A 26,907-nucleotide genomic window follows, 5' to 3' on the forward strand; every position below is an offset into this window, starting at 1 on the left:
TTTAAATTCAAAACTTTATTTTAGAGTAACATTTGCTCCAACTATATCTTATATCTTGCTAATAAATTGAGTAAATTATAGAGTTGCTCTATATTTAGAGTAATATTATTTTCTACTCTATTTTTATACACTACCTCTATTTTAGAGTAAGAAATCAAATAATACATTAAAGCAAAACAATATTTTATTTTAAAGTTACTACATTTTAGAAAAAAACTAGGGATGGATCCGCACGTGCATGGTTGATTAAAAAACCTAAATTTATCATAAAGTTTGTAATATTCGGATCGACATGATAAGAGACCCCGATCGAGTGTGAACCGAATTAATGATAAGTTAGAAATCAATTAAATTCATGAACTATCATATCACATAAAAACAAAAAAAATATTAAAACTTTTGAATAAAATAACATAAATATAAATGTCAAAAGAGTCAAACCCGTTCACTATGCATGTCTTGCAACAAATTGAATTATTTTAGCCTATCCATATGAATAAATAATATGTCTTCTACTAGCATGTTACCCATAATTCCCTTCTGTATATTATTAGAAATAGTTAAGATAATAAATTTTATTTTCTAAATTACCCGTTCTCTTTCAGTATCCGTTATTTCTTGTTCCAACATTTGAAATATCTAAGTAATTTGAAACTTATTTTTGCTATTTAAATTTCATATTCATGTATCATACCCGTCATTTGATATGTGGAAGTTGAAATTGAATTTAAGTTTCCAATTTTTTTATATCGTCTTCTTTTTTATGAGAAATAGTTTAGACAAATATCTTTTTTGAATTACCCGTTTCCTTTTTGTACCCATTCTTTTCCCTCTAAAATAAGACCATATATTTCTTTTATATAAATGGGGTTGTTAGAATAAAACCATTAAACTAAATTAAAAAATGAGAATTTGTTAGAAATACCCCTTTTGAGCTCTTAAAAAGTTAAATATGTTTTTTTTTTGTGGAAGAGGGGAGACCAGGGTCTCCCTACTTTATTAAAAAATAAAATAACAAACTACAACCGAACATGTCGGGGAAGCGAAGTCCCACAAGCATCCTCATCCAAAGTAAAAGCAATACAATCCGGACAATGATCTAAAAACCGAAAACCTAAAGGAAGAGAAAACGCATAGTTCGCCAATCCATCCACAAGACGATTAGCCTCCCTATACACATGAGAAATTTGGACTTTCCAGTCCTTTGAGAGTAAGCCATAGCACAGTCGTACTAGGAAAGACAGGGGGTGAGTATCACTAATCCCTGTCGTGAGAAATCCAACCACCGCCTCGGAATCCACCTCCAACTCCAAACGCGGTATTCTCCGCTCCCACGCAATATAGAGACCATAGTATACTCCCCATAATTCTGCAAGCGGAGCCGAACAAAAGCCAATATTAAACGTAAACCCATGAATCCAGCGGCCCTCACCATCTCGTAAAACTCCCCCTGCGGTAGCTAACCCCGGGTTGCCTCGAGATGCTCCGTCCGTGTTCAGTTTCACCCAACCGTCCATCGGTTTCCCCCAAGCAATCTGTTTTTCCACCCTTATGGGCAAAGGTTGTCTCGCACACATCTCCGAATGGCACACCATACTCGCTTGATCTTTCACAAACTTAACCCGATCCCGACACATCCATAAATCCCCAAAAACGTTTCCACACCGCCATTTCCAAGCCCACCAAATCACCATTCCAAACAAGGTCGCCCAAGGGACCCCAAACCGCACAGCGACACTCCCTGTATTATCATATACCCATTTGAACAACGACTGACTATAAAAACCAACTCTTTGTCCCGGTAAAAGAATATGATTCCAAACGCCCTCAATTGCCGGACAATCCCTTAACACGTGCAAAATTGTTTCCTCTTCTCCTTTACACACTTGACACACACTTGAATCACTAAGGTGCCTTCTTTGTCTTTCCCAATTTGTCATTATCACTTGATGAACGACCAGCCAAATGAAGACTCTAACTCGCTCTGGTACCCGCAGACGCCATATCCTTCCGAAGAATCCTTCCATGTTCGGTTTCGGCACAGAATCACTGGACAAATAAGAGTAAGCCGACTTCACCGAGAACCCAGAACTCTCACTCCAAGCCACCCTATCCTTCGCACCAGTAACAGAATCAACCACCACCGCCAAGAGACGGAGCTTATCGAGATTGGAGATAAACGGCTCAATGCGCTGCCAATCCCAACCTACCCCGTCAATCCAAAAATCCTGAACAATCCTGTTTTCATCATCCGACGGAACATCCCTTATATTGCACTTCACTAAAGGTTGTGTCCCAAGCCAATGATCCGTCCAAAACTTGATTGACAGACCATCTCCTAGCACCCATTTCAAACCCGGAAACACTACATCCCGAAGACCTTTCCCCACACTTCTCCATGTCGAAGACCAGTTACTCTTCGCCCTTGTCCAGCTCTGGTCCTGATAATTTCCTATCTTATACTTGCTACGAACAACTCGTGCCCACAGACTCGTATTATCCTGAACGACCCTCCAACCAATCTTACTAATAAGAGCTTGATTCATAGGCTCTGCAGCCCTAACACCCAATCCGCCAAACTCTTTGGGGCAACAAAGCTTCTCCTACGACACCAAATGCTGTTTTCTATGTTCAGTAGTACTTCCCCACAGAAAATTCCGAGAGACCCTATCCAATCCAGCCAAAGTCGACTTCGGGAGCAATATAGTGCTCATAGTATGAACTGGAATAAAAGTAAAGACTGATTTCGTCAACGTTATCCTCCCAGCAAGGCTCATCGTACGACCTTTCCAGCCCGCTAGCCTGGAAGATACTCGCTCCAACACTGCCCCAAACGTATTCTTGTTAATCCGTTTATGAAGAATAGGCATGCCAAGATATTTACCAAGATCTCTCGTCCCCGCAATGCCACTCTCCTCACTTATCAACTTTCGTAAATCCCGGTGAACATTGTCTGAGAAAAAGATTTTGGATTTCTCAAGACTGACTTTCTGCCCCGAGGCCACACAAAACTTTTCCAACACTCCTCTTACCACCTTAACTTGAGCAACCGAAGCTTCTGCAAATAAGATAAGGTCATCCGCAAAACAAATATGAGACAACTTCGGACCGCCTCTTGATAAGCTAATGGGCTTCCACTGCTTTAAATCAATGGACCTCTCAATTAAATGACACAGTCTCTCCATGCAAAGCACAAACAGGTAAGGTGACAGTGGGTCTCCTTGGCGGATTCCCCTCGCTGGTCGGAACGCTTCCGTCTTCTCACCATTCCATAAAACGTGCATAGATGGACCTGTCACGCAAGACATAATCCATTGGACCCAATTATCCGAGAGTCGTGCAGCTCTCAAAGAATCTTCAAGAAAATCCCATCGTATTCTGTCGTATGCCTTTTCCAAATCCAACTTAAGCAGCATCCAACCTTTTTTCCCTTTCTTACGACGCATGGAGTGCACGGCTTCTTGAACCACCACAATGTTGTCAGTGCTTAGTCTCCCCGAAATGAAGCTCGATTGTGCTGGGCTTATCAACATTGGCATAATTTCCTTCAACCTCATCACCATAGTCTTTGTTATTGTCTTAAACAAAACGTTACAAAGACTAATGGGCCAAAATTGAGCCACCCTTTCCGGTTTGGCCACCTTAGCAATAAGAACGACTAAAGCATCATTCATCTTCTCAGGTAGCACCCCAGTCTCGAAGAACTTCAAAGCAAATGACACCACAGAAGTTCCAACGACATCCCAGCACTCTTGGTAAAAAACCGGTTGAAACCCGTCTGGACCTGGAGCCTTGTATTTACCCATACTTCTTACTGCTCCTTCAATCTCATGCCCCGAGAACGGCTTCGCGAGCAAAGCCACATGCTCATGCGAAAGATGCGTAAAACCATCCAAAGGAAGCTTCGGAACACTCTGGTCTACATCTTCCATCGAGTACAACCGCTTGTAGTAACTAACGGCTATCTCTTCCAGTTTTATAGTATCCGATATCCATCTCCCATCGTCACCTCTTAACATCTCAATACGGTTACATATGTAAATCTTCGAATTTAATTGTCCACTTTTTTGGCAACAAAATTAATATGATTTCCATAAATATATAGATAGTTGCTGTTTTTATTATTTGTTTATTAAAAAAAATTTTGATGTCTTTAATTCTATTCGGCAAAAGGTATAATTTTTATGAATTTTTTTATAATAATGAGGTCTGTTTGGAAACACTTTGTCCTTCCCAATTAATAGATTAATAGTATAGATAGAGATATGCATTTGAGATGGTCTTATACTGTATTAAAGATCGGCATGATATGTATTAAAGATCAGCATGATATCTAGACATGACCAAAATCTAACTTTAACCGTATTTCTAACTGTAACCGGACCATTTTTCAATCGTAACCTTATAAAACGGTTGAAAACTATAACTGTTAACCGTACAAATAAATCAGTCACGGTTATAAAAAAATATTAACTGTAATCGTTATCAATCGTAACCGTATAAAATCGTTGGTTAACCGTACGGTTAAACCTTTACTAAAAAATATTTCATTAAAAAAATATTTTAAATGATTAAATGTGTAAACTAGTAACTCTAATCTACTCCCCTACTCATTTCCATTAATCAAATAAAAAATGATTTAATTTAAATATTTGTAGGTTCATTTATTTATATATCTATAGTTGTGTTTGATTAAACAAAAATCATTTCTGTAACAAATATACTATAAATATTTGAATCATATAATTACATATATTTCATATTGTAAATAAACATTATCTGATATGGTAAGAAAATATAAAAAGTTTCTTATAATATTATTATTATTATTATATCATAATTATTATATCATAATTATTATATCATAATTATCAAATAATCCTAACCGTATATAACCGTAACCGTATATATAAAAGTTAAGGTTATAGTTAAAGAAAAATATAACCGAAAGCGGTGGTTAATAAAGGGTAACCGTGGTCATGCCTAATGATATCATGATTGTAAATGAAAAGAAAAATTTCTATAAAATACATAGTTAATCTAATATTTAGTTAAAAATATAAACTGGGTTTATTGTTACAAAAATGCATACACTAATTTTCAATTGATGAAAATATTACGAACTAAATTACGCAATTTTTGGGAAATCAGAAAAAATTTGTGATTTTTCATCAACGGTTAGCTTTGACAGAAAAGAAAAAAAAAAAGAGGTCCCTGCTCGATCCGGGGCAAGGTTTGCTTGCTTCCCTCTTCCTCCCCCATCCATAACTCAAATCGCTGGGAATGCAACGGGATGGTCGGATGGATGTCAACTGGTAAGAGACGTGAATCATGTGATGTGCCTAAAAATTCTTGACGAAAGAGGAGAAAAAAAAAAGTTTTTAATCTTCAGTGAAAAAAACCTAAAGTTTCTAAAAACAGTTGAGATATTCTCTGTACCCAAAATAACCTTGCCCGGACATCCACGAAACTAAAAGGGATACTTTCGTCATTCTCAAACAATAGCCATTGCTGCAAAAAAGCTTCACCGTCCACGAGCCTCCCTCTCTCTCTCTCTCCGAGTTTTCATTTTTAAAGACGGAGAAAAAGCCAGCTTCTTTTTTTCGGGTTCTCTGCTCTGTTCCTGCAAGAATCTTTATAAACCCTTCTCTCACTCTCTCTCTCTCTCCGAGTCTCAGTCTTATCTCTTTCTCATTCCAAACCTTGAAAGAGCTAAAACTCTGTAGATGGCCTTCGAGTTACCAAACGACTTCAGGTGCCCGATCTCTCTTGAGATTATGTCCGACCCGGTCATCCTCCAATCGGGTCATACTTTCGATCGGGTCTCAATCGAACGGTGGATTGACTCCGGCAATCGAACTTGCCCAATCACTAAGCTCCCGTTATCTGAAAACCCTTCTCTGATTCCTAATCACGCACTTCGGAGCTTAATTTCAAACTTTGCTCATGTGAGTCCTAAGGAATCATCACGTCCTCGGGCTCAGCAAGAACACTCTCAGTCTCAATCCCAAGCTTTAATCTCCACCCTCGTCTCTCGATCGTCGTCTAATGCATCAAAGCTCGAGTCTTTGAGCCGCCTTGTTCGTCTCACGAAGCGAGACTCGTTAATCCGGAGGAAAGTTACTGAATCAGGCGCGGTTCGTGCGGCTTTGGATTGTGTTGACTCTGGTAATCATGTTTTACAGGAAAAGTCTCTGTCTTTGCTATTGAATCTTAGTTTAGAAGATGATAACAAAGTGGGTTTAGTTGCTGATGGAGTGATAAGACGGATAGTGGCTGTTTTACGGGAAGGGTCACCGGATTGTAAAGCCATTGCTGCAACACTGTTAACGAGTTTAGCTGTTGTGGAAGTGAACAAAGCCACTATTGGATCGTATCCTGATGCAATCTCTGCTCTTGTTTCTCTTCTCCGGTTAGGGAATGATAGGGAGAGAAAGGAATCTGCCACGGCGCTTTACGCTCTATGTTTGTTTCAGGATAATCGAAAACGGGTTGTGGATTGTGGGTCGGTGCCTATTTTGGTTGAAGCTGCTGATTCAGGGCTAGAGAGAGCAGTGGAAGTGTTGGGACTTTTGGTTAAGTGTAGAGGAGGGAGAGAAGAAATGAGCAAAGTAAGTGGCTTTGTTGAGGTTTTGGTTAACGTTTTGAGAAATGGGAGTTTGAAAGGGATTCAGTATTCTCTGTTTATACTCAATTGCTTGTGTTATTGTAGTCGAGAAATCGTGGATAAGGTTATGAGAGAAGGAGTTGTAGAGATATGCTTTGGTTTGGAAGATAATGAGAGTGAGAAAATCAGGAGGAATGCTGCTAACTTAGTCCATACTTTACATGGAAATCCAATGAATTCATGATTTTGGGAGTGTGATTTGGTGCTGAAAATGGAAGTTTAAAAGATCGGTTTCTGTTATTCGGTGGCGGTTTTGGGGATTATAGTTGTCTGGTTTTGGTTATCTAATCTGGATATGGAGGTAAGTTTGGGTTCTCTACGTTGGATTTTCCACTTGTAGTTCATGTACAAAAAGAAAGGAAGAACAAAACAAAGGATTAAGTTTTTCAACAAAGCAAAATGCAAAGGCTTTTCAGTTTTTTTTGTGTTTGTCTGTACATTAAAGAAATAAAAGGATCATACATAGTAGTTTACTTCATGTGCTTCAAAATGTTCATCATCAATAGAATTGTAATCTTTTTCTTTGTTTCGATCATCGAGCATTTCATTTTCAAGGCCGTTTAGTCTATTCTCTGTTGAATCATCTTGAATCGTCAAGCGACTTAACATTTTTTCCATGATTTTACATGGAAAGCATTAGTAGTAGCACTTTGGTTGGTTATAAATCCACTCAATATGTACATATACTGTGTGCTAGTTGAACAACTGTGTTGGTAGATGCAGAAACAGTAAGAAACATTGTTTCTTCAAGTCGATCAAGAACAGTAAGAATTTGATTGATCTAGTGTTGGCTTAAAGCATTCATGGATCCAAGAAAATAAAAATTCCCGGATCTTTTTTTTTTTGCTTTATTCTCCAAAGAACTGTGATGATTCCAAAAGACAAACCTGTCATTTTTACTACAACGGTCACTGGGACAAACCAGTCACTGTACTTTATGATTCCATGTCTACTCGAATTAGGTTTTGTTTTTTGTTTTTTATTAACAGTTCAATTGTGGCGTGCTGGTAACAAAAGCATATGGTCTCTGTTTAACTCGCCACAATGATTTGATTTAATTATCCTTCAAAAAAAAAAGATGGGTTATGTTATTTTTTTCTGACTCGTGCTTTTTTTATTTCGAAAACAGTGCTGAGATACACTGCTTTATGTTTCTTATTCAATCATATGCCTTGATTTGAGGACACAAAACAAAACAAAACAAAATAAAACAGAGTCGTGTCCTTTGAGGGCCATGAAACGGAGCTGCTTTATTTAAAGTGATTGTTTTTCTAATAAGAGATCTCCTTAATTGAGATATTAATTACCTAATTTATAGTTGACAAAAAACGTCATCCAATTTGTCTTCACAATCTTCTTAATCTTTGTAGGATTCTGACTGTGACTAGTATTATTATTACAGTGCGTAGAAAGGAAATTTAAGACCACAATATTTTGTTTGTCTTTTGATATGACCAAATAAGTGAACATAAATACTATGCCATAAATTTGTATGATTAGTACGTAAAAGCAGCAAATATCACAAAATTATTTACATTATCACATTTTATAAACAAACAAACATCGAACTTATAACAGTTCTTGATTAGAACAATGCTTATCTATGTGACTATGTGTTGATGTGTATTGTTACATTTTTGTTTCATTATAACTGTCTAATTCCAGAAGCTAGATGTGTCCAAATGCTGAGGAGAGGTGGAGAAAGTACTTGAGATCGGCATGAGATTTGACCGCGGCTTCGAAGGTCTTGTCTTGGACGACAATCTTGATCCTGATGAGTATTATTACTTGATTTGTCTGACCACTAGAATTGAAAGAATCTTATTATGATCATAAGCAAAAGAACAAAACTCAAACTACTTATTTGATTTTGGATTATAGAGTATTAGAGTTGTTTAATCGTAAACTAACTCAAGTACCTGCTGCTGTTCACCAGATCCTCTAGAGTGTTGATCACTCGAGACCTTTTCCTATATTAAATGATTATATATAATGTAAGAATTAATTAAAATTACAAGTTAACTAATTAAACTCAGCAATTAGTAATATTTTATACATGTGAGAACTTACAGTGATTTGTTCTTGAAGAAATTTGATGTACTCTACAGCATCATGGAGCACAGAAGCAGTGTCTGTCTGCAAAAATCATCAGAAAATAATATATAAATTAGTTTTAAAAGGGAAGTAATAAAAATTTCCTAATTAAGTATGGCTAATTAGTTGAAATAATAAATAATATAACAGATCATGAAGAACACAAACCTTCCCAAAGGGTGAAACTAACTGCTGAAGAGCAGTGATTCGATCTCCGAGTTTCTCTTTACGAAACTTAGCAATCAAAACAGTTTGATGAAATTAGAAATAGTTTTTGGCCAAAAAAGAGAAATAGTTTTGTGCATGGATATGGTTTTTTTTTTTGTGTGTGCATAAATAGTCTTTTTAAGTGAAAATTTATGAAAAGTGAAGTAAGATATTTGATATTTATTACTAACTTTGAAGCTCGGAAAATGAGATGGTGTCTCAAGTCTTGGCCTTTTTAATGGCTGTGATGACTCAACATCTTTGTGTTCTTCAGTTTTCTCACTTGCTCTCTAAAAATAAATGGTCATAACAACATCAAAATCTACCGACAGGATGTTGTATGAAATTATATAACATAAGAAACTAAATTGATTTATACGTACCTTGCAAGAAATCAGATTCTTGCATGCTGGCATGTCGTCCTTGGGTTTGTTTTTGCTCTCGTGATCAAAGATTGATACCATTCTTGAATCGTTGAAAACGTCATCAAAGAAGTGAAAGTTATCAAATGCTTCTGGTTTTGGGCAGTTAGGAACCAATACTTGCTCATTTAAATCAAACAATCCTTCTAGAAAACTATTTATTGGATTGAATCTTTCTTCTTCATGGCTGGAAAGGATGATAAGAAAAGAAGGTTAGGAATCAACTATCAAGAACATGATTTTACGTACGTCACATAGGATATACATGGACTTACAGGTTAGATTGATTCGAGACGTAGGTTTGTGAGGTGGAATCGAAATTTTCATTGCCTAAGAATGTGGAAGTATTAAGATAGTTCTCATTGTAGGTTTTGGCATCGAGGGTATCAATGTTTTGCCATTCGAATATGCCGTTGTCGATGACAATCTCCGTGGAACGTGGTAGATAACAGCCGGGGAACATGTTGTTGGAGGAGCTCCACCATGGTCCGGTACAAACTCCCGCGGTTTCAAATTCTTCCGTCATGTCTTGTTAGCTACGTAAGCTGTTTTGGGTTTAGAATTGTGTAATGATTTTTTTTTTTCCTTTAGAAATGTTGGAGTTTGCATGAGACAATGAAGTTAATGATGGTGTTATTTATATGTGGTGATGAGATTTAAGTCAACAACAAAGTTATGATATTTCTCTTTAAAATAGAAGAAGTCGCAAGAATTTTTAATTTTATCGATCGGTATTTAATTGCCCTAAATAATCTATTAATTACTTGATAATTATGGGACAAAAATAAAGTATGTTATCAGAGTAGTCGATAAGAAGTTAGGTCATGAAGAAATTAGGTTAAAAGATGCCATTTATAGTTATGCTTTACTAATTAATAAAATAAAAGAACATAATACTACATGTAATTTTGTGACCCTATTTTCTCAAACAGTATAAAATCAAAGTTACTAATTAAATCACAAAGAACTACTAAGTTGGAGGTATTTGAAACTAATATATGTTTGATATGTTGAAGTGGTTTATGTTGTATTAAGGTAAAATAAAGGTTAACAAATTTGATTCCAAGTAAAAATTGTATATTTTGTAGTGACTCATCGTACAAATATGGTATTTATTTCAAACTTTATAGAAAACGCATGCATCATATAGTACTAGCTAACTACTGTTTTAGGTGTTTATTGATTATATATATTTAAAGAGTCTCTTCATTTATTTGTACCATGAATATTAACAAAAATGACGTCACCTTTTTGCATATATCAGATCAATAATATATTACTGTATATTTTTGTAGTCCACGTTTATATTGTATTTATTTTTGGGGTGTTCGATGAATACGTACAAAGAAAAAGAAAGGTCAACGTTACCAAATCCATCGCAAACAAGAGGGTAGTTGGCTTGGCTGGCTTCGTTTATTCCTTTATACGACCAGTCGTACCGGACATATTTTGTATACACGTACGTTTGTGCGCATACGTGTCGACTCATTTACCCCTTTTAACATAAATAAGATAACACCTCAAACAAATGTGTGGATTTATCTGAATTTGATAGACATTTATTCAAAATACAACTATTTTTGCAAATTAATAGTTTGGACGTACGTTAACCATATATATGTATGTACCACATCATATGGTCTTCCATGCTAATCCAAAACAACAAGAAATGGAGTTTATATTTCTATGAGATTACATAGATAAACATGATTAAAATGAATTATATATACTGTTAATATTCCGTTACGAACGCTAACAAACAATTATGTGTATATAATTATATATATACATGGATTAAGTCATACCGTCCACTCCAATCCACTAACAGACATTGTTATTTTAGGTTTGAAATGATCTTCTCTTTTTATTTTCAGAAAGATATCCAAAAATATTTGCTCATGTCATATAGTTTGACTCAACAAATTATTTTTATATTTTTAGTCAACATATACTTATATGATATATTAACATTTGTAAGCTTCTAGTGACTTAGGTTATACAACGACTTCAATATAAAGAATTTAACCAACTAAATTATTAGTTAATCAAACCTTTACTGAATTTTGTCATTATACTAATCAAATTTTAACTTCGTCTTCATTCATACCATTTGAGTTCAACATAACCAACATTCTTAAGATCTGTATTGTTAATTTTAATTTAAGTTAGTTAGTTAATGTGTGGGACTATTATATTAGTCTTCTGATCTTGGCTTTATTGAATAATTTTTTTTTTCATGTTTTAAAATAATCACATAGATATCAATTTCCAACATGATTTCCAACCAAAATGAACATCACTGGGGTAACTGAAATAAAATTGGGTAAACTTAAGAATTGGCCCATTAAAGAGCTTATCCAAAGAATTGGCCCATTTATGTCAGCCACGCCGGCTTCGGATCGTGCCACGAGTCGGACCCTAAAGATCAATATTATCTAGCGTTTTCTTTCTTTCACCTCAACAAATTGCCGAATTTACTTTTTCACCTCATCTTTTGTAATTACTCTCAAAACCCCCACAGATTTTGCTCACTTATGATTCACCTTCCAATCAAATTTCAGACTCTCTTAGTTGAATTCCAGATTTAGATCCATCAAACCTAAATAACATTCTTGGTGATCATTATAAAAAGTTTAGAGCCTAAACCAATCTCTGTTTTCTCACTATAATCACATGAAAAACTGAACCCTCTCTATCAGCCAGAAGTTCAAATAATACTGAACAACAAAAAAACTCTCTTGAACATTTTGCAGAAACATATATGGAGACAAGAAGAATCTCACTGGTTTTTAATTTGTAACAGTAACTCTGTTTCATCTGAATCAAAACATATTCTTCAATTGGAACAACAATAAATGTAAATAAGATCAATGAAAATCTTATTGGAACCATAAATTTCCAAAGATGTAAAAAAACTTTATGGATCGCTTCTCATAACTTCCAAAAGAAAATTTCTAGTCTGTTCAATATCACAGTGTTCCTCATGTATCTGAACTGAGGAACTAATCAGAATTGCTCCACTCGATGTTGTCAGACTGATGTCGATGATCTCGAATCCGAGAAACCTCATAACCTCCATGAATTTTGTAAAGATCCCAGCTCTCTTCTCTGTTATGATCTTTAACCAAAACTTCCTCTCCCCAATCTTACACAACTGCACATTCTCCTGTTCAAGTTATAAAAAAATTCATCTAGAAAAGATTAATAACATAACCTATCAAGAGTCTATTAAGAGGACATTAATTTAAAACCTCGATATGAAGCTTCTTCATCTCTTCTTTTAGATGAAATATTGTTTCAACTTCAGGTTTAATCATCTGATCAGTTTGTTCTTCATCAATCTCAGGAGGAGCTTCTTCCATTTCAAAAAGCTTCTCTGAAAGATTCTGAACATTCTTCTGAAGCTCTCTGATGTAAGTAATCGCATCTTCAACAATACTAGCTTTAGTCATCTGAACACAACAACAACAATTCATCACCATAATACACAAACACACACAATTAAAAAACAAATAAAGCAAAAGTTAGAGATCTAGGACTTACGTTGGTGACAATTGGCACATGAGATCTTAGAGCCATAAGCCGAGCATGTAGCTTCTGTCTTCTACGTCTCTCTGCTTCAAGATTTGGAGATTTGAAACTCTCGTCTTCTTCCTTATCCCCTTTCGTTACTTGTCTCCTACGGTTCATCCTGACTGGTTCTTCAAATATGCTTCCTCCACCCATTTATGTATCTTCTTCTTCTTCTCCTCTGATAATATTTTTATTCAGACAAAAGTGTTTTTTTCTTTCTTGTGTTATGTAATGGTGGTGAAAGACATGATTTATATAGTTGTTTCTCATGTAGAGAGAAGTCTGTTAGTGGAGAGAGAGAGAAGAGAAGAGAGAGAGAATCTCAGTCTACGTTTGTTACATTATGGATGTGGTTTCAGTTAGAGTCAAACATAGATAACGAAATTACAATATACATTATATGTTTTTGTTTTCATTATGATATGGAAAAAGAGAAGAAAAACAAAGAAAAACAATTTATGACGAATTGAGGAATCTTTGTTATTCAAGGGTTCAAAACACGAGTTCTCACAGACAAAGGAATGGTAACATTACGAGACCCATCAGTCCAAGTGAAACTACCAAAGATAAAACCAGTGTTACTCTTATGACTTGACGAAACCCTAACTTTAAACCCAAGTTTCTTCGTGTTCGAACAGAACACCAGAGTCTCTGGTTCAACAACAATTTTTACACCTTGAGGAGGCTCCACCACGGCTTTATAAACCGAATTCACAGGTCCAACGTTGGTTACCGTTCTCGTGACGGTCACTTCTTCTTCAAGGTCGGTAATCGTGATGGCCGGGTAGTTAAGATCGAGTATAGATGGTAACGGAGACGAGCATTTCGTGGGTTTTCCGACAAGTGTAGTGATTGCTGTCTCGTTGTAACCAGAGGCGCAGAAAAAGTCAATGTAATCGTCTACATTCATGTCATAAACTAGTCCCGGATCTTTGGCTCTTTCTATGTTCACGAGTCCTGCGCCGTAGTCAAATGGATCAGCCAGTTTCCGTGGTTCTCCCTCCGCAAAGATAGGTTCCCCGGATGGATCGGTCGTCCATGCTATAATAACAGCAAAACCAACATCACAGCCTCTGTCAGATTAGATTAGCGAATGGTGGTTGAGGAGAAAAAGGTTTTTGATTTCAAGAACCTGTAGTCATAATAGCTGATTTAAGCGCGGCAGGAGACCAGTCAGGGTGTAATGCTTTTAAGAGTACGACGAGCCCCGCAACAGCGGGAGTGGCATAGGATGTTCCCGAACCTAGGGTATATCCGCCGAAAGAATCGGGGAAGGCTTCAGAGGTAGCTGCTAAAATCGTCACACCGGGGGCTGCTATATCAGGCTGCATCATTTATTAATTTTTTGCCAAAAGAAAATTCTGTCACTAAAAGAAATCCTTGGATACGATAAGACAGACAAGATTTCAAAACACTGTTTCAAGAAAGAACCTTGAGAATGGCTGGAGACTCTGAATTAGGCCCTCTAGATGAAAATCCGCAAACTTTAGTCGCAATAGGACGTCCCACAAGCGTTTTACCAGTACTAATTTTAACAGTTGGAGAACTGAAGAGACCACAAGCCATAAGAAAATGATCAGTTTAACATTCTATGTGACTCGCAAGGATACATCACTAAAAATACAAAATAAAGGATATATACTTTGTCGAGCGGATGTATCGTAGAATCTTAGCTCCAACTTCATAGTCTACGTAGACGTATGGTTCTTCATACAGAGCATCACTTTGATGATCAGAACTGCGTGCCACGATCAGCCCCAAGGCTTTGTTGTTGGTTGCAGCCAGCAATGCGTCTGTCATTTCCCAATCTTCTTTCACAAAAGTTAGGATAACTTTTCCGGGCATGCTAGAGGTCACATTTCTATAGTCTTCGACGTAAACTAAACCAGCAGATAATTCTTTACCTGTATATTGAGATTGACCCTGAAACATTTTTACAGGAAAAGAGTAAGTTTCCAAGACTGTTGGAACCCGGTGAAAAGACCTGAAAGAACATTTTACATACTATTATGGTAACGTTATTTCCAAATGTCAAGTCCACATAAAAGGTACGGTCTATGCTAGTTGCAGCGACTGTGAGCAACCACGGAGCTACATTAGCCACAGTGTAAGCATCAGGGCCTGAATTAGCAGCACCAGCTATAACCGGAATGCCCTTCATCACAGCATGGAACGATCCAACCGATATATCTCCCCCTATCTCTCCCGAAGTAGGTTCATATGGGCGAAAAGGAACCCCAGAGCCTATTGAAATCGACAATACATCAACGCCATCGTTTATGGCCTCATCAAATGCCTTGAGCAGATGCACAGGGGATGACCCATAAAGTTCTCTATCCCAAACAACTTTGTACATAGCTATACGAGCCTTTGGAGCAGCGCCTCTCATGACTCCGGGTGCAAGACCAGCATATGAAGCGTTACGCACGAATGAAGATGCTGCAATTGAAGAGACTACCGTCCCATGTCCAATTAAACCTCTAGCGGACATAAATTCTTCCTCGCTGATTGAGGTCCCAGGAAATAACTCATCCCAGCCATCAGTGTAGTACCTTGCTCCTACTAACTTCTTGTTGCAATGCTTTGCTGGGTCAAAACCCTCTCCGGCTACACACTTTCCCTTCCAATGTTTTGGTATCGGTCCAAGCCCTTCATCGTTAAAAGCCGGAGACTCTGGCCATATTCCAGAGTCAATCAAACCAATGACAAGATCACTTCCCATGTTGCTCTCATGGAGAATTCCTTTGGGCAAACTCGGCGAAAGACCCAAATAATCATAAACCCTAGTGCTCTGCAACTGAAGCATTCGATTTGGCGTGACACTGAAAACATCAGGACGGTCTGGGTATGACATGAAACAAAACCCATAGAAAATGTGTCAGAAAAATGCGTATAACAAGTCTTTCACAAGACCTCTTTCAATAATTTTACTGGTTTCATATACTCAAAAGCAGAACCTGAAAGTTGTTTAGCTTGTGAGTCTGTAAGGCTGGCTGCAAACCCGGAGAACCCATGGTGATAGTTGTAGATGATGGACTCTCGAGCAGCTTCCGGGCTTCATCATCAGTATAGAATCAAACAACACAATCATTATTCATTAGCTCAAAAACCATGAGCCATCATCAGGAAAGCAAAATCAAGAACTCTGTTTCTATCATATACCTTTCGAAAACCGATTCCAACATCCTATGGTGTGAGTCTGAGACCAACTCAGGATCATCATGTCGCCTCGCACCTAAATGAACTATATATACCTACCTCAACCAGAAACAAACAGAAAAACAAATGTTTCGTCCATCAATCACAATATGACCAAACATAACAGAACAAGGAAGTAGCACATAAGAATAAACCCAGAGACCAATTTATACATACCTTTCTCTTCTCATTGCTGCTTTCTTGAGCAAACACACAAAACCCACAATTTAAAATGTACAAGAATACAACAAAGAGACAAGCTTTGGATCTTCCCTTCAGAACTCCCATGTTCTTTGGGGGAAGAAAAGCTTTGTCTTTTTTAAGTTTTGTTTATTGGTTTACATTTTGATTCTTTAATAGTCTTCTTCAAAAACTTACAGAACAACAAACAAACATGAATAGCTAGCTGGTGGTTTTGCTCACAATAAACAATCACCAAAAACTAATTATAAATAGAAAATACAAAAAAAAAAAAAAATTAATCAAACGAACAAAACTAATGTGGGTAATGTCCAAATAGATTTAAACGAGACAACTCTAATTTTGACATAAGACAGTTTTATCAGTTTGCTATGCCGTTCCTGTTAAATTTGGGGTTTTACTTAAAACACACATCTCTCTCTCTCTGTTATTTTTATTCATTAGCATTTCTAATTTCTATTTATGGATAAGATTATAATGACAAACGATAGATTTAGAAAAATCATTTTTTTCAGATGATCTAGAAATCTAATTCGAATGGCTAGGAACTAGCAATTACACTATTTCGGTTTCCTACGAACAATGAACATGATCGTAAATTAGGTTATAAATCACATTCAAATGGATAGGAACTGGCAATTACACAATGAGAGCTTACTATCAAGTATGAACAAGATGTCAAAATTAGGTTAGGTTCGCAATTATTTCAATCAAAAAATGGAAAGCAAAAAAAATAAAAACAGAGAAGATAGAGAGAAGCCTTAGGTTAATGATGGAGTTTGCTGGAATAGAAAAAAAGGTTAATGATGATCAACGAGGAAGACAAGATTAGCATTTGCAGTATCTCTTTCGTCTATATCGCTCTGCTTCTTCAATTAGAAAAAAAACATCACATCTCTCATTTTTTTTCTTTTTTAAGAATAAACCCCAAAATATTAAATATTAGAATTTTTTTTTCTTTTTCTTTCAACAATTATTAGAACTAGTTGACTCTCACAATATAGAGTTAATAATTAACAGAATGAGTAGAAAGATAAAAATTTGAGAAAAAATATTATTAACTTTCAATATAGTGTTGAAGACATTAAACTTTTTTCAACTATCGGGTAATTTATTAAAACAATTTACAGGAAAAAATTTGGGATGAAACGAGTCCTTAGAGAGACTGGGATTGTGACATTGTGAACTCCATCACTCCAAGTCAAACTCCCGAAGTAAAACGCAGTGTTCACTCTGTGTGAGCCCGGAGACACACTCACTGTAAACGCGTTCTTCTTGGTTCCTTTGTTAAACACTAACTTCTCCGGCGAAACCACCACACTGAATCCGGATGGGGCCTCGATCACGGGCCTATAAACCGAATCGACAGGTCCAACGTTGGTCAAGGTTCTGGTCACTGTGATGTTTTCGCTGAGGTCTGGGATTGTAATGGATGGTACGTTGAGGTCAAGAATAGATGAACATGAGCTCGGGCACTTTTTAGTGACGTTTCCGGTTAGAGCAGAAACCTTCTTGTCTGTGTAGAGAGCTTGGGAACATAAGTAATGTATGTAATCGTTGATGTCCATGTCGTATACAAGACCAGGATCTGTGGCTTTCTCCACATTCACAAGACCTCCTCCGTAATCGAATGCATCGGCTACCTTATGGTTACCTCCATCTACAGTCAGACGCTCGCCATATGGATCCGTTTTCATGGCTAAGCACAAATAGGATAAGATATTCCTGATTAAATGCAGAGTTCTTAATGAGAAAAGAGTTTTGAAGAGACATAAACAAAACCTGTTGTGGCAAGAGCTGATTTGATTGCAGCAGGAGACCAATTAGGATGCGAAATCTTGAGGAGTGCTACGATTCCTGCAATAACCGGGGTTGCCATCGATGTTCCTGAGTAAACGAATTCACTGGTGTCTTCATTTGTTGGTATTCTAGGTGTTAGTAAGGTCACACCCGGGGCTGCTATATCCGGCTGCATTACACAGAAATATTTAAGTCGACGAGTAAAACAGTAGATTTAGTGATCCGGAATAAGAGATGAAGGAAACAAAACCTTAAGAATGGCAGGTGAAAATGAACTAGGCCCTCTCGCTGATGACTTAGCAACTTTAGTTGCTACACTTTCGCCAATTATTGTCTTGTGTGGGCTTATCTTAATTTTCAGTGAGCTGCAAGAAAACAACAATTTAGTTTCTCATATGAAGAAGATGAGATATTAATTTGACTGAGCAATGTTTCTGAAGATAGATAACCTCGTAGTTTGGATGTTGAAATATAACTCGGATCCAACTTCCAAATCCATGTAGATACAGGGAAAGTTTACAGGACATTCAACTCTATTATCACTTGGATTTCTCACATCAATTAGACCGATACCACCATTTTTCTGAACAACATCCGGCGTCAATGGAGTCACGGGACCCATCGAGAAGTGCATTACAACTTTACCCTTTGTAATTTGATCAAGATTACTATGATCATTTGTACTAATCACTTCAGTGAAGCCAATTTCTGGTCCTGTGTACAGGCTCTGACCCTGAAATACAGGTCATGAAAAGGAAACTTTACTATCAATCACAAGTTTTGCAATGTTAGAGATTCAGAAGTTAAAAGTTGTACCAGAAATGTTTTATTGTTCTCGAGTGTAATCAATGTGGGGAAAGACCGGTCGAGGGTAGTCGCAGCCACAGTTAAAATCCATGGAGAAACGTTAACAACCGATGAAAAGCGGGATCCTCCATTACCAGCTGGAGAAACAACAGGAATACCTTTATTCACGGCGTGTAGTGCTGGAATAGCAATGTCGATTTCAACATCAAGAGATTTCAGTGCTGAGCCACCAATAGAAACTGACAAAACATCAACACCATCGTGAATGGCTTCGTCAAAAGCTTTCCAAACATCCGCAACTGAGCACATCCCTCCTTCCACATCCCAACATGCTTTATACATAGCTATATGCGCTTTTGGAGCGCCACCTCTCATGATTGACCCAGATGGGAGACCAGGCAAAGTCATATTAGAAACGAAGGAACCAGCTACCGTTGATGATACTTGAGTCCCGTGGCCATTACGATCTCTAGGAGATAGATATTCTGTAGTACTGTTGATGCTTGTTTTGAGATCCGCATTAAGACCATCAATGTAGTATTTAGCTCCAATAAGCTTTCTGTTGCAATCTGCAGGACTGAACTGGTCTGCAGATACGCATTTTCCTTTCCAACGCTTTGGTATTGGCCCATATACATCGTCGTCAAAGGCGCCTGATTCTGACCATATCCCTGCTCATATAATGCGATTTGTTACGTTCTCTTTAGAAAAGTTGAGATCAAAACAAATTGATAGAGAGATTGATGTAATACCAGAGTCGATAACGCCAATAATGGCACCATTGCCCATGTTGGTCTCAAATAGAAGACCTTTAGAAGAAGTTGGAGTTGAAAATTGGCCTAAGTAATCCCATGTCCGTGTCGTTTGCATCACAAGTTTTCGGTTCTCCAGAAGGATAATAACTTCAGGATGACCTAGTAGAAATAAATAAAATGATTTAGTAAAAACAAATTCTGAGGTTTGGAACATTAAGAACTCACGAACAAGCGAGATATATATAATAAAGAACAATACTTTTCAATTTTTCTGCCTCGGCTGGTTTGAGCTTGGCTGCAAACCCAGAAAATCCATGGTGATAACTGTAGACCATTGACTTCTTGGCTGCTTCTTCGCTGTAATACAAGATTCAAACAAGAAAATTAGTTCAGTTTGAACTACCTCAGAAGGTAAGTTATACACCGAAAAATCTTCAATGCAACCAGTCTTTTACCTTCCAAGAACCGATTTCAGGATTTGAAGATGTGACTGAGTCACCAACATAGGATCATCGTGTTTCCTTTCCCCCAAATAGAATATAAAAACCTATTATTATCAGAAAACCAATGCATACATGAGAAATTACAACAACAAAAAGTTCCTCACATATTTAAAACAATTGGACTACATACCGGGAACTCAGGGACAAATGGAGGCACAGGCTTATAAGGTACAAACTCATCGTCCATATCAGACATAGCAGGAGGAGCAGCCTCTGGAGAGAAGGCCAAATATGATGCCTGAGGAGGATCCGCCTCGCGGGGTGTTGTTCCAGAGCTAAGCTTTCCATTTGTTATAAACACAAACCCAAAAGCTATAGCAGCAAAACACAATCTAAAAGAACTATCCATTTTCAGAAATCTTTTCATTTTTCAACAAAAGTGTTAGTTCTCCAAGATTTCCCTTGTGTTTATTGATAGATCCCCATTGTTTTAAACTAATCTGTTAAACAAACTTCGGCTCCATAAATTGACAGAACAACCAATTAACACACATACTAATTGTATCTTTCAGTAAATAAACGTTGTAACTACTAACAAGCAAAATGAAAATGGGTGTTATTGGCATATGACAGTTAGGCACAAGCTATATTTAGAATATACTTATGATAACTACAGTTAACAATAGATACAAAAAATATACATTGAAATGTGTTGGGTTGGCAGAGGGAGAACATCAGAACACAAAAATTCTTTCATGGTGAAATTAAAACCTAAATGTTGATAGATAAGAATGGCACCTAGTTAAATTAGGTCACTGGTTATGGCTGGTAGAACTTTATGATTCTATATATATCAAAAGATTTTACAGAGAAGTTTCAGCCAAAATAGTAAAAGGCATGGGAACAAAATTGATGTCTTGGATTCACAGCTTAAACATAAAGGATACTGAATTATTTTATTGCTTAAGACAAACAAGAACAGAAAAGCCTTGTGTTTTACTTCACTAGGTTGTATACATTATGAGAGACTTAGCCTAGGAAGATCGACCAATATATTGTGAGATCATCGAATGATCAGTGATCACATTATTCTCATTAACATTTGCTTTCTTACACCACTAAAGAAGCACAAAACATTAAACCCATACGACATAATACATAAGAATTCACACAGTTTTAGACGCAATGAAAAAGCTACTGCTTTAAAACAAGAAGTAGGAGGAACCGAGAACAGACTGGTGATCTTTACCCAGATGACGACCACGGAGGCACTCTAGATCCATAATCTGAGAATGATCCACATAGAGATTCACCTGAAAAAACCAAGAAGAATAGACACAAATCTTGTGAGGCTAACTATTGAAACAGAATGTAAAAATAATGGAGAGAAGTATCAGAAAATACGTTTGGACCATAACGTTTGATGAACCACTCAGCCAACTTCGCATCAGATGCTTCGAACATAGTCTTCTCTATTCCCAAACGTCCTATGACTTTAGCAATTATGTCTGCTCGAAGAGAATCTGCGTATTTGCAGACATCATCTGCATCAATCATAATAGTGTCTGCCCCGGCTTCTAAACACCTTTCAGCCTTTCTGATCAAGAGGTCTATATCCTCAACAAACTCTGTGAAACAAAGTATTCACTCAGTAAGCATCTAAATCTTAACTCTCAGTCTCTCACTGCTCATCCAATGAAGAACTCCTGAGTTTCTTACCGCTTGATCGAGGTTCTGGAACAACATAAGAGCCAAATGCTCTATTCCTACCAGGAATATCAGACTTGTTAAATTTCACAGCAAATATTGGTTTGGCTCTGAGACCACCACTCTTAATCAGACGTACATATCGTAGAAGGGTTTCTTCAGGAACTTCAAGTAAATTTGCATTCAGCTCTATAGTGTCAAACCCCAACTGCTTACACTCCTAATCCAAAAAAAAAAAAAAAACACTAAAAATCACAAAAACCTAATTCTTCTCCAATACCAAACATGTCATCTTCCAAAAACACCTTTACCTCCACATAGTCTTTGAAAGCTGAAGGACCACTCCGAAGCATGTGTTCAGCCCAATCTCCGGTGCTAACATACACACCGTGTTCATGAGCCATTTCAATAGCTTGTTTGATGAATGATTTCGGAATTAAACTGTTGGATCCTCCCGAGAACTTTAACCCATCAACAAATTGTCCCATCGATTCAAATATTTCCTAAAACAACAACACGATTAACCAACCATAAGAGCCTAATAGCTATTCGTGTTTAATCTCAAGTCAAATCGTAAAAATCACGACCGGAACAATTAACGGTAAGGTACCTGTAGAAGGTTCTGGCTGAGGACGGAGTAACGAGGACCTCGCATCTCCGTTACACCGTAACGGCGTGGCTTCTCCGGACGATCTTCGTTCTCCTCGAAGCTCTTCCATCTGTAGTACGCCGCCATTTTCTCTGTTCACCTCTTCTTCTTCTTCTTCTTCCTGAAAATTCGAACTCTCGAAACATTTCTCGAAGTTTTTTAAAAAGAAACACAAAATAAGCAAGTCGAAGAATGGAGCTGCTTCTAGAGAAATGTGACACGTCATCAACGCCTCTCCTCGTCGTCTTCATGCTTTTTTGCCAAGTACTCTTCTCAAAGTTGCCACGTCAACAATGACAACGAGGACGCGATTATGGATAATTATGTTCGCCTTTCGGCCCATTTTAAATATATTGGGCCACAAAGAATGGAAAACGCAAATTTGGGAAAATCGAAGCTTTCGTTTTACAGCGTTTCAAACCGCAGACGTTCTCATCTTCTTTGCTTGGCTTCTCTGTCCAAGAATACGAATATTAGAAAGGTTATATAACATGGAAGGGTTGGAATAAAGAATACATACAAATTAAGCAATTCCACTGAAATACAGTATGATTTTGCGTATGAATAATACGTTTAATTAATGCCATTATTTGTCCTTCAAAATGTTGTAAAAGTTGAATACATCTCTGATGAAAAAAGAGAGCTTTACATAATTACATGAAGGATCACAGCTAAACTTTATTCTCTTTAACATGATCTTTAGTAAAAATGCAAGAAAGGAGACTTATGTTCAACTTTATTCTTATTCCATCCAACCAAGAGAGTCTCTCAAATCTTAAAGCTTACAATTCTAATTGCCTATAAATACAAGAACATGTTATTACTTCAGCAATAATCACCGCTGCTTCTTTGTTTGCTGGTAAGAACTTGTTTCATACACAATGGCAAGGAATGTGGGGTTCTTTATCTGCATCTTGATCCTAGCCATGGATGTTTCAGCTGGAATTCTCGGTATTGAAGCCGAAATAGCTCAGAACAAGGTACATTAGGCACACCCACTAGTCTGATCAGAGTTGCGAATTTCACTTATTTTTTTGGGTGCAGGTGAAGCATTTGAAGATGTGGATTTTCGAGTGTAGAGACCCGAGTTACACAGCCTTCAAGTATGGTTTAGCTGCATGCATCCTTTTGGCGGTAGCCCATGTAACGGCTAACTTGCTCGGTGGGTGTCTCTGTGTTGTCTCAAGACAAGACCTTGAAAAGTCCTCCGCCAATAAACAGCTCGCCGTGGCTTCTCTGATATTCTCCTGGTAAGTCAAAACACCACATAAACAGAACAACTGTGTAAATCTCTTGTGGTGAAGAAGGGTACTTGCATAAAGACTCATTTCAAGATCCATTTTTGTGTTTCACAGGATCATATTGGCAATTGCTTTCTCGATGTTGATCATAGGGACAATGGCAAACTCAAGATCGAGAAAAAATTGTGGGATATCGCACCATCGGGTTCTATCCATAGGAGGGATCCTCTGCTTCATTCACGGCCTTTTCGCTGTTGCTTATTACATCTCTGCAACTGCTTCAACACGAGAACAGACAAGCGCAATCCATGCTTGAAAAATTTTCTACCCGCCTTTTTTCTTTCTTTAAATTTAACCTAATGTTTAAATTTGACTAAAAGATATATACCTGGTTTACTATACTTTGTCTGGATCTCTCATTCCTTTCTCAATAGCGGAATTGAGTTTTTTTTTGGTTGACTCCGGGTGCAAAGGAAGATAAGGCTGTGGAATATATCCTTCCAGCCTCAGCTCTTCGAGAAGCAAATTTACCAAAGAATAGATATGTGACGAATTGGGATGATTTACATCGCCTGAAACAAACAAATGAGTTACTTTGTTGATTTCTACCCAACTATAACCCGGAATTTTCTGAACTCCTCTCTCTTTCATTAAGCTCCGTACTTTAGTCACTCCACCCCACTCTGCGGCATTAGCATGTGCATTCGAAATTAACACATAGTAACCAGAATTCTGAGGATCCAAATCCATTAACCTGCTTGAAGCAACTTTGGCAAGGTCGACATCCTTGTGAAGCCGACATGCTCCAAGTAAAGTTCCCCAGACTCCTGCATCGGGAGAAAATGGCATGCTCTTAATAGTTTCATAAGCTTCATTTAATCGACCAGCTCGTCCAAAAAGATCCACAACACACGCATAATGCTCTTGCTGTGGTAGAATTCCATAATCTTCAGTCATGGATCTGAAGAAGTGGACTCCTTGATCAACATCTCCAACGTGACAACACGAAGATATTATCTCAAGAAATGTGATTTGATCAGGACAAATTCCGCTTTTTTCAACCATTTCACCAAATAAACGGAGGGAATCTTGTAGCTTCCCGTGGTTCCCATATGTAGCAATGATGCTATTCCACGAAACAATGTTCCTTTCTTTCATCATCTCAAAAACATTCATGGCAGATTTCAGGTTTCCACACTTAGCATACATATCTATCAATGTACTTTCGCTATATACATCAGAAGCATCTGAATGCTTTATCATGTAACCATGAATAGCTTTCCCATAACACTCCGAAGGTAAGTTTGCACAAGCAGAAATAGCAGCTGAAATACTAACACAATCAAAAGTGACTCCGGAAACTCCCATTTGACGGAAAATATCAATAGCCGCACTAGGATTATCGCTCTGTGAACAACGCGTGATCATGGAATTCCACGAAACAATATCCTTCTTAGAGAGTCTCCCAAACATTTCATAAGCAAGGTTCATTCTTCCACACTTAGCATACATGTCGATAACAGCGCATTCAACATTGCACCTGTTACTGAAACCTCTCTTGATTATGAAACCATGGAGTTCCCTCCCGATTTTCAATGCAACCAAACCACTAATTACCGGTAAAATAGACACCAAAGTTATCTCATTTGGACTCATTTTTTCCTTAACTAGCCACCTAAACATCCCTGCAGCATCAAGATACAAACCATTGTGCAAATACCCAGAGATCATTGCTGTGATCACTACAACATCAACTGAGTTACACTGACTGAAAATCTTTTGTGCCATCGAAACACCTCTACACTTAAAGTAGGCATCAATAAGAGCACTTGTTAAGAAGATATCCAGCGGTATGCTATGTCTCATAATATAACAATGAATTTGCCTACAATACTCAAGGTTTTCAAAGCTTGAAACTGATGGAAGCAAACTAGAGAATGTGATAGCATCAGGTAAGACACCTGAAGATATCATCTCACAGAAAAAAATTAAGCTTTCTTCCATTAGTCCACTCTGAACATATCCAGATATCATGCAATTCCATGTCACTGTATCAGTACGAGGCATCATCCGAAACAACTTAGATGCATCATCAAAACAACCACATTTAGAATACAAAGATAGAAGTGAGTTTGTGATAGAACCTTCAAAATCCAATCCAGAAACAACAGCTAGACCATGAAGCTGAACTCCGAGATCAATCAACGACTTAGAGGCACACACCGATAAAACGCAATCAAACGTAACAGCATTAGGACTAATCTGATCCATCCTCATTGCACTAAACCCTTTTATAACACTATCTAAAGCTCCACATTTTGCATAGCCATTAAGCATCACATTCCATATAACACAATCTTTCTGAAGAACTCTATCAAACAACTCACCCGCAACACTGATCTTTCCATACTCAAGATAAGCTTTGATCAAAGAACTCGCCACAAACTCATTACAATCCATCCCAAGAGAAGAGACTGTACCGCGAAGAAACTCAATCCCTTTAAAATTCTTCAAAGCAACACAAGCCTTAACGAGACAAGGAAACGTAGATACATCAGGACTAACTCCAAAACACAACATCTTGAAGTAAAACGACAAAGCCTGATTCAATAAACCATTTCGAACAAAACTGCTGATAATCGAATTCCACGGTCTGATGCTACTAAATCGTAAATCATGTCTGTAAAACATTTTCCCACAATCAGAAAAGCTAGCACACATTGCATACATCCCCAAGATCCTCTCATCGATGTGGCTATCACCAGAAACTCTGTTTACGATTAGAAAGGCGTGAACTTGCTGACCTTGTCGAAGCAGACTTTGATTAGAGCAAGCTTGTAAGAGTAATGTAAGTCGACGAGGGAGAGATTCTCTGAGAGATTGAGACGAATTTTTCACTGAAATGGATTTGTAAGGAACCATTGCTGGCGCCAAGCGCTTGGCGACTGTGGAGATACTCATAGCCCTTATTTAAAGACAGAGGCAAAGAGAAGATAGAAGAAAACAATTAAAGACTAGTCGAATTCGTCATCGGGGACTCACTGAGTCAGACGAATTGCCGACGGCGACGGTGAAGTAGCCGGAGAAAGGGGACGGGGGTTTATTGCAGACGAAGAACCACAAACACACATTATGGGCCTCTT

General features: G+C 37.5%; 8 protein-coding genes across 11 annotated transcripts; 2 read left to right on the forward strand and 6 right to left on the reverse strand.

The window, feature by feature from the left end:
* Positions 1 to 5,528: 5,528 nt before the first annotated feature.
* LOC17877706 (U-box domain-containing protein 8) lies at positions 5,529 to 7,202 on the forward strand. Its single transcript, XM_006282589.2, has one exon. It carries the CDS (start codon positions 5,727 to 5,729, stop codon positions 6,849 to 6,851), a length of 1,125 nt encoding a protein of 374 aa, XP_006282651.1. The 5' UTR covers positions 5,529 to 5,726; the 3' UTR covers positions 6,852 to 7,202.
* Positions 7,203 to 8,247: 1,045 nt separating this feature from the next.
* LOC17880266 (transcription factor bHLH103) lies at positions 8,248 to 9,968 on the reverse strand. The gene is given in 8 exon segments (XM_006285491.2): positions 8,248 to 8,393; positions 8,396 to 8,471; positions 8,587 to 8,637; positions 8,738 to 8,803; positions 8,930 to 8,995; positions 9,160 to 9,258; positions 9,352 to 9,577; positions 9,666 to 9,968. Coding segments are annotated over 8 exon segments (906 nt in total). The 5' UTR covers positions 9,917 to 9,968; the 3' UTR covers positions 8,248 to 8,322.
* A 2,339-nt stretch (positions 9,969 to 12,307) lies between these two features.
* LOC17878648 (transcription factor DYT1) lies at positions 12,308 to 13,116 on the reverse strand. The gene is made up of 3 exons (XM_006282862.1): positions 12,934 to 13,116; positions 12,642 to 12,842; positions 12,308 to 12,556 (listed from the first exon to the last, which is right to left on the reverse strand). Exons 1-3 carry the CDS (start codon positions 13,114 to 13,116, stop codon positions 12,308 to 12,310), a joined length of 633 nt encoding a protein of 210 aa, XP_006282924.1.
* A 221-nt stretch (positions 13,117 to 13,337) lies between these two features.
* On the reverse strand, positions 13,338 to 17,238 carry LOC17879977 (subtilisin-like protease SBT3.12). Its single transcript, XM_006283117.2, has 8 exons — positions 16,339 to 17,238; positions 16,126 to 16,217; positions 15,921 to 16,018; positions 14,969 to 15,804; positions 14,606 to 14,886; positions 14,395 to 14,509; positions 14,096 to 14,288; positions 13,338 to 14,004 (listed from the first exon to the last, which is right to left on the reverse strand). The coding sequence occupies exons 1-8, from the start codon at positions 16,447 to 16,449 to the stop codon at positions 13,448 to 13,450; spliced, it is 2,283 nt and encodes a 760-aa protein (XP_006283179.1). The 5' UTR covers positions 16,450 to 17,238; the 3' UTR covers positions 13,338 to 13,447.
* A 152-nt stretch (positions 17,239 to 17,390) lies between these two features.
* LOC17879676 (subtilisin-like protease SBT3.1) lies at positions 17,391 to 21,048 on the reverse strand. Its single transcript, XM_006283077.2, has 9 exons — positions 20,358 to 21,048; positions 20,180 to 20,271; positions 19,984 to 20,081; positions 19,722 to 19,883; positions 18,979 to 19,640; positions 18,612 to 18,895; positions 18,413 to 18,527; positions 18,145 to 18,331; positions 17,391 to 18,061 (listed from the first exon to the last, which is right to left on the reverse strand). Exons 1-9 carry the CDS (start codon positions 20,592 to 20,594, stop codon positions 17,487 to 17,489), a joined length of 2,412 nt encoding a protein of 803 aa, XP_006283139.1. The 5' UTR covers positions 20,595 to 21,048; the 3' UTR covers positions 17,391 to 17,486.
* A 148-nt stretch (positions 21,049 to 21,196) lies between these two features.
* Positions 21,197 to 22,666, reverse strand: LOC17877727 (protein HEAT-STRESS-ASSOCIATED 32). Of its 2 annotated transcripts, none has more exons than XM_023779566.1 (5): positions 22,485 to 22,666; positions 22,186 to 22,377; positions 21,887 to 22,094; positions 21,580 to 21,795; positions 21,197 to 21,480 (listed from the first exon to the last, which is right to left on the reverse strand). In XM_023779566.1, the coding sequence occupies exons 1-5, from the start codon at positions 22,608 to 22,610 to the stop codon at positions 21,413 to 21,415; spliced, it is 810 nt and encodes a 269-aa protein (XP_023635334.1). In that variant the 5' UTR covers positions 22,611 to 22,666; the 3' UTR covers positions 21,197 to 21,412. The 2 variants fall into 2 exon arrangements, with proteins under 2 accessions (XP_023635334.1, XP_006284258.1); XM_006284196.2 differs by having other exon boundaries at positions 21,572 to 21,795; positions 22,485 to 22,665.
* Positions 22,667 to 23,115: 449 nt separating this feature from the next.
* Positions 23,116 to 24,163, forward strand: LOC17880795. The gene is made up of 3 exons (XM_006285203.2): positions 23,116 to 23,503; positions 23,568 to 23,773; positions 23,879 to 24,163. Exons 1-3 carry the CDS (start codon positions 23,405 to 23,407, stop codon positions 24,078 to 24,080), a joined length of 507 nt encoding a protein of 168 aa, XP_006285265.1. The 5' UTR covers positions 23,116 to 23,404; the 3' UTR covers positions 24,081 to 24,163.
* LOC17878545 (pentatricopeptide repeat-containing protein At4g21300) lies at positions 23,682 to 26,857 on the reverse strand. 3 transcript variants are annotated; one of them, XR_002833084.1, is made up of 3 exons: positions 24,153 to 26,857; positions 23,964 to 24,039; positions 23,683 to 23,770 (listed from the first exon to the last, which is right to left on the reverse strand). XR_002833084.1 is itself a non-coding variant. In XM_006286092.2 (2 exons), exon 1 carries the CDS (start codon positions 26,723 to 26,725, stop codon positions 24,161 to 24,163), a length of 2,565 nt encoding a protein of 854 aa, XP_006286154.1. In that variant the 5' UTR covers positions 26,726 to 26,857; the 3' UTR covers positions 23,682 to 23,770; positions 24,153 to 24,160. The 3 variants fall into 3 exon arrangements, 1 of the variants encoding a protein (XP_006286154.1); XR_002833086.1 differs by having other exon boundaries at positions 23,964 to 24,042; XM_006286092.2 differs by lacking the exon at positions 23,964 to 24,039 and having other exon boundaries at positions 23,682 to 23,770.
* Between the last annotated feature and the right edge of the window lie 50 nt (positions 26,858 to 26,907).

Source organism: Capsella rubella, unplaced genomic scaffold, assembly GCF_000375325.1.
Source record: "Capsella rubella cultivar Monte Gargano unplaced genomic scaffold, Caprub1_0 scaffold_7, whole genome shotgun sequence".
NCBI classification, from domain to species: domain Eukaryota; kingdom Viridiplantae; phylum Streptophyta; class Magnoliopsida; order Brassicales; family Brassicaceae; genus Capsella; species Capsella rubella.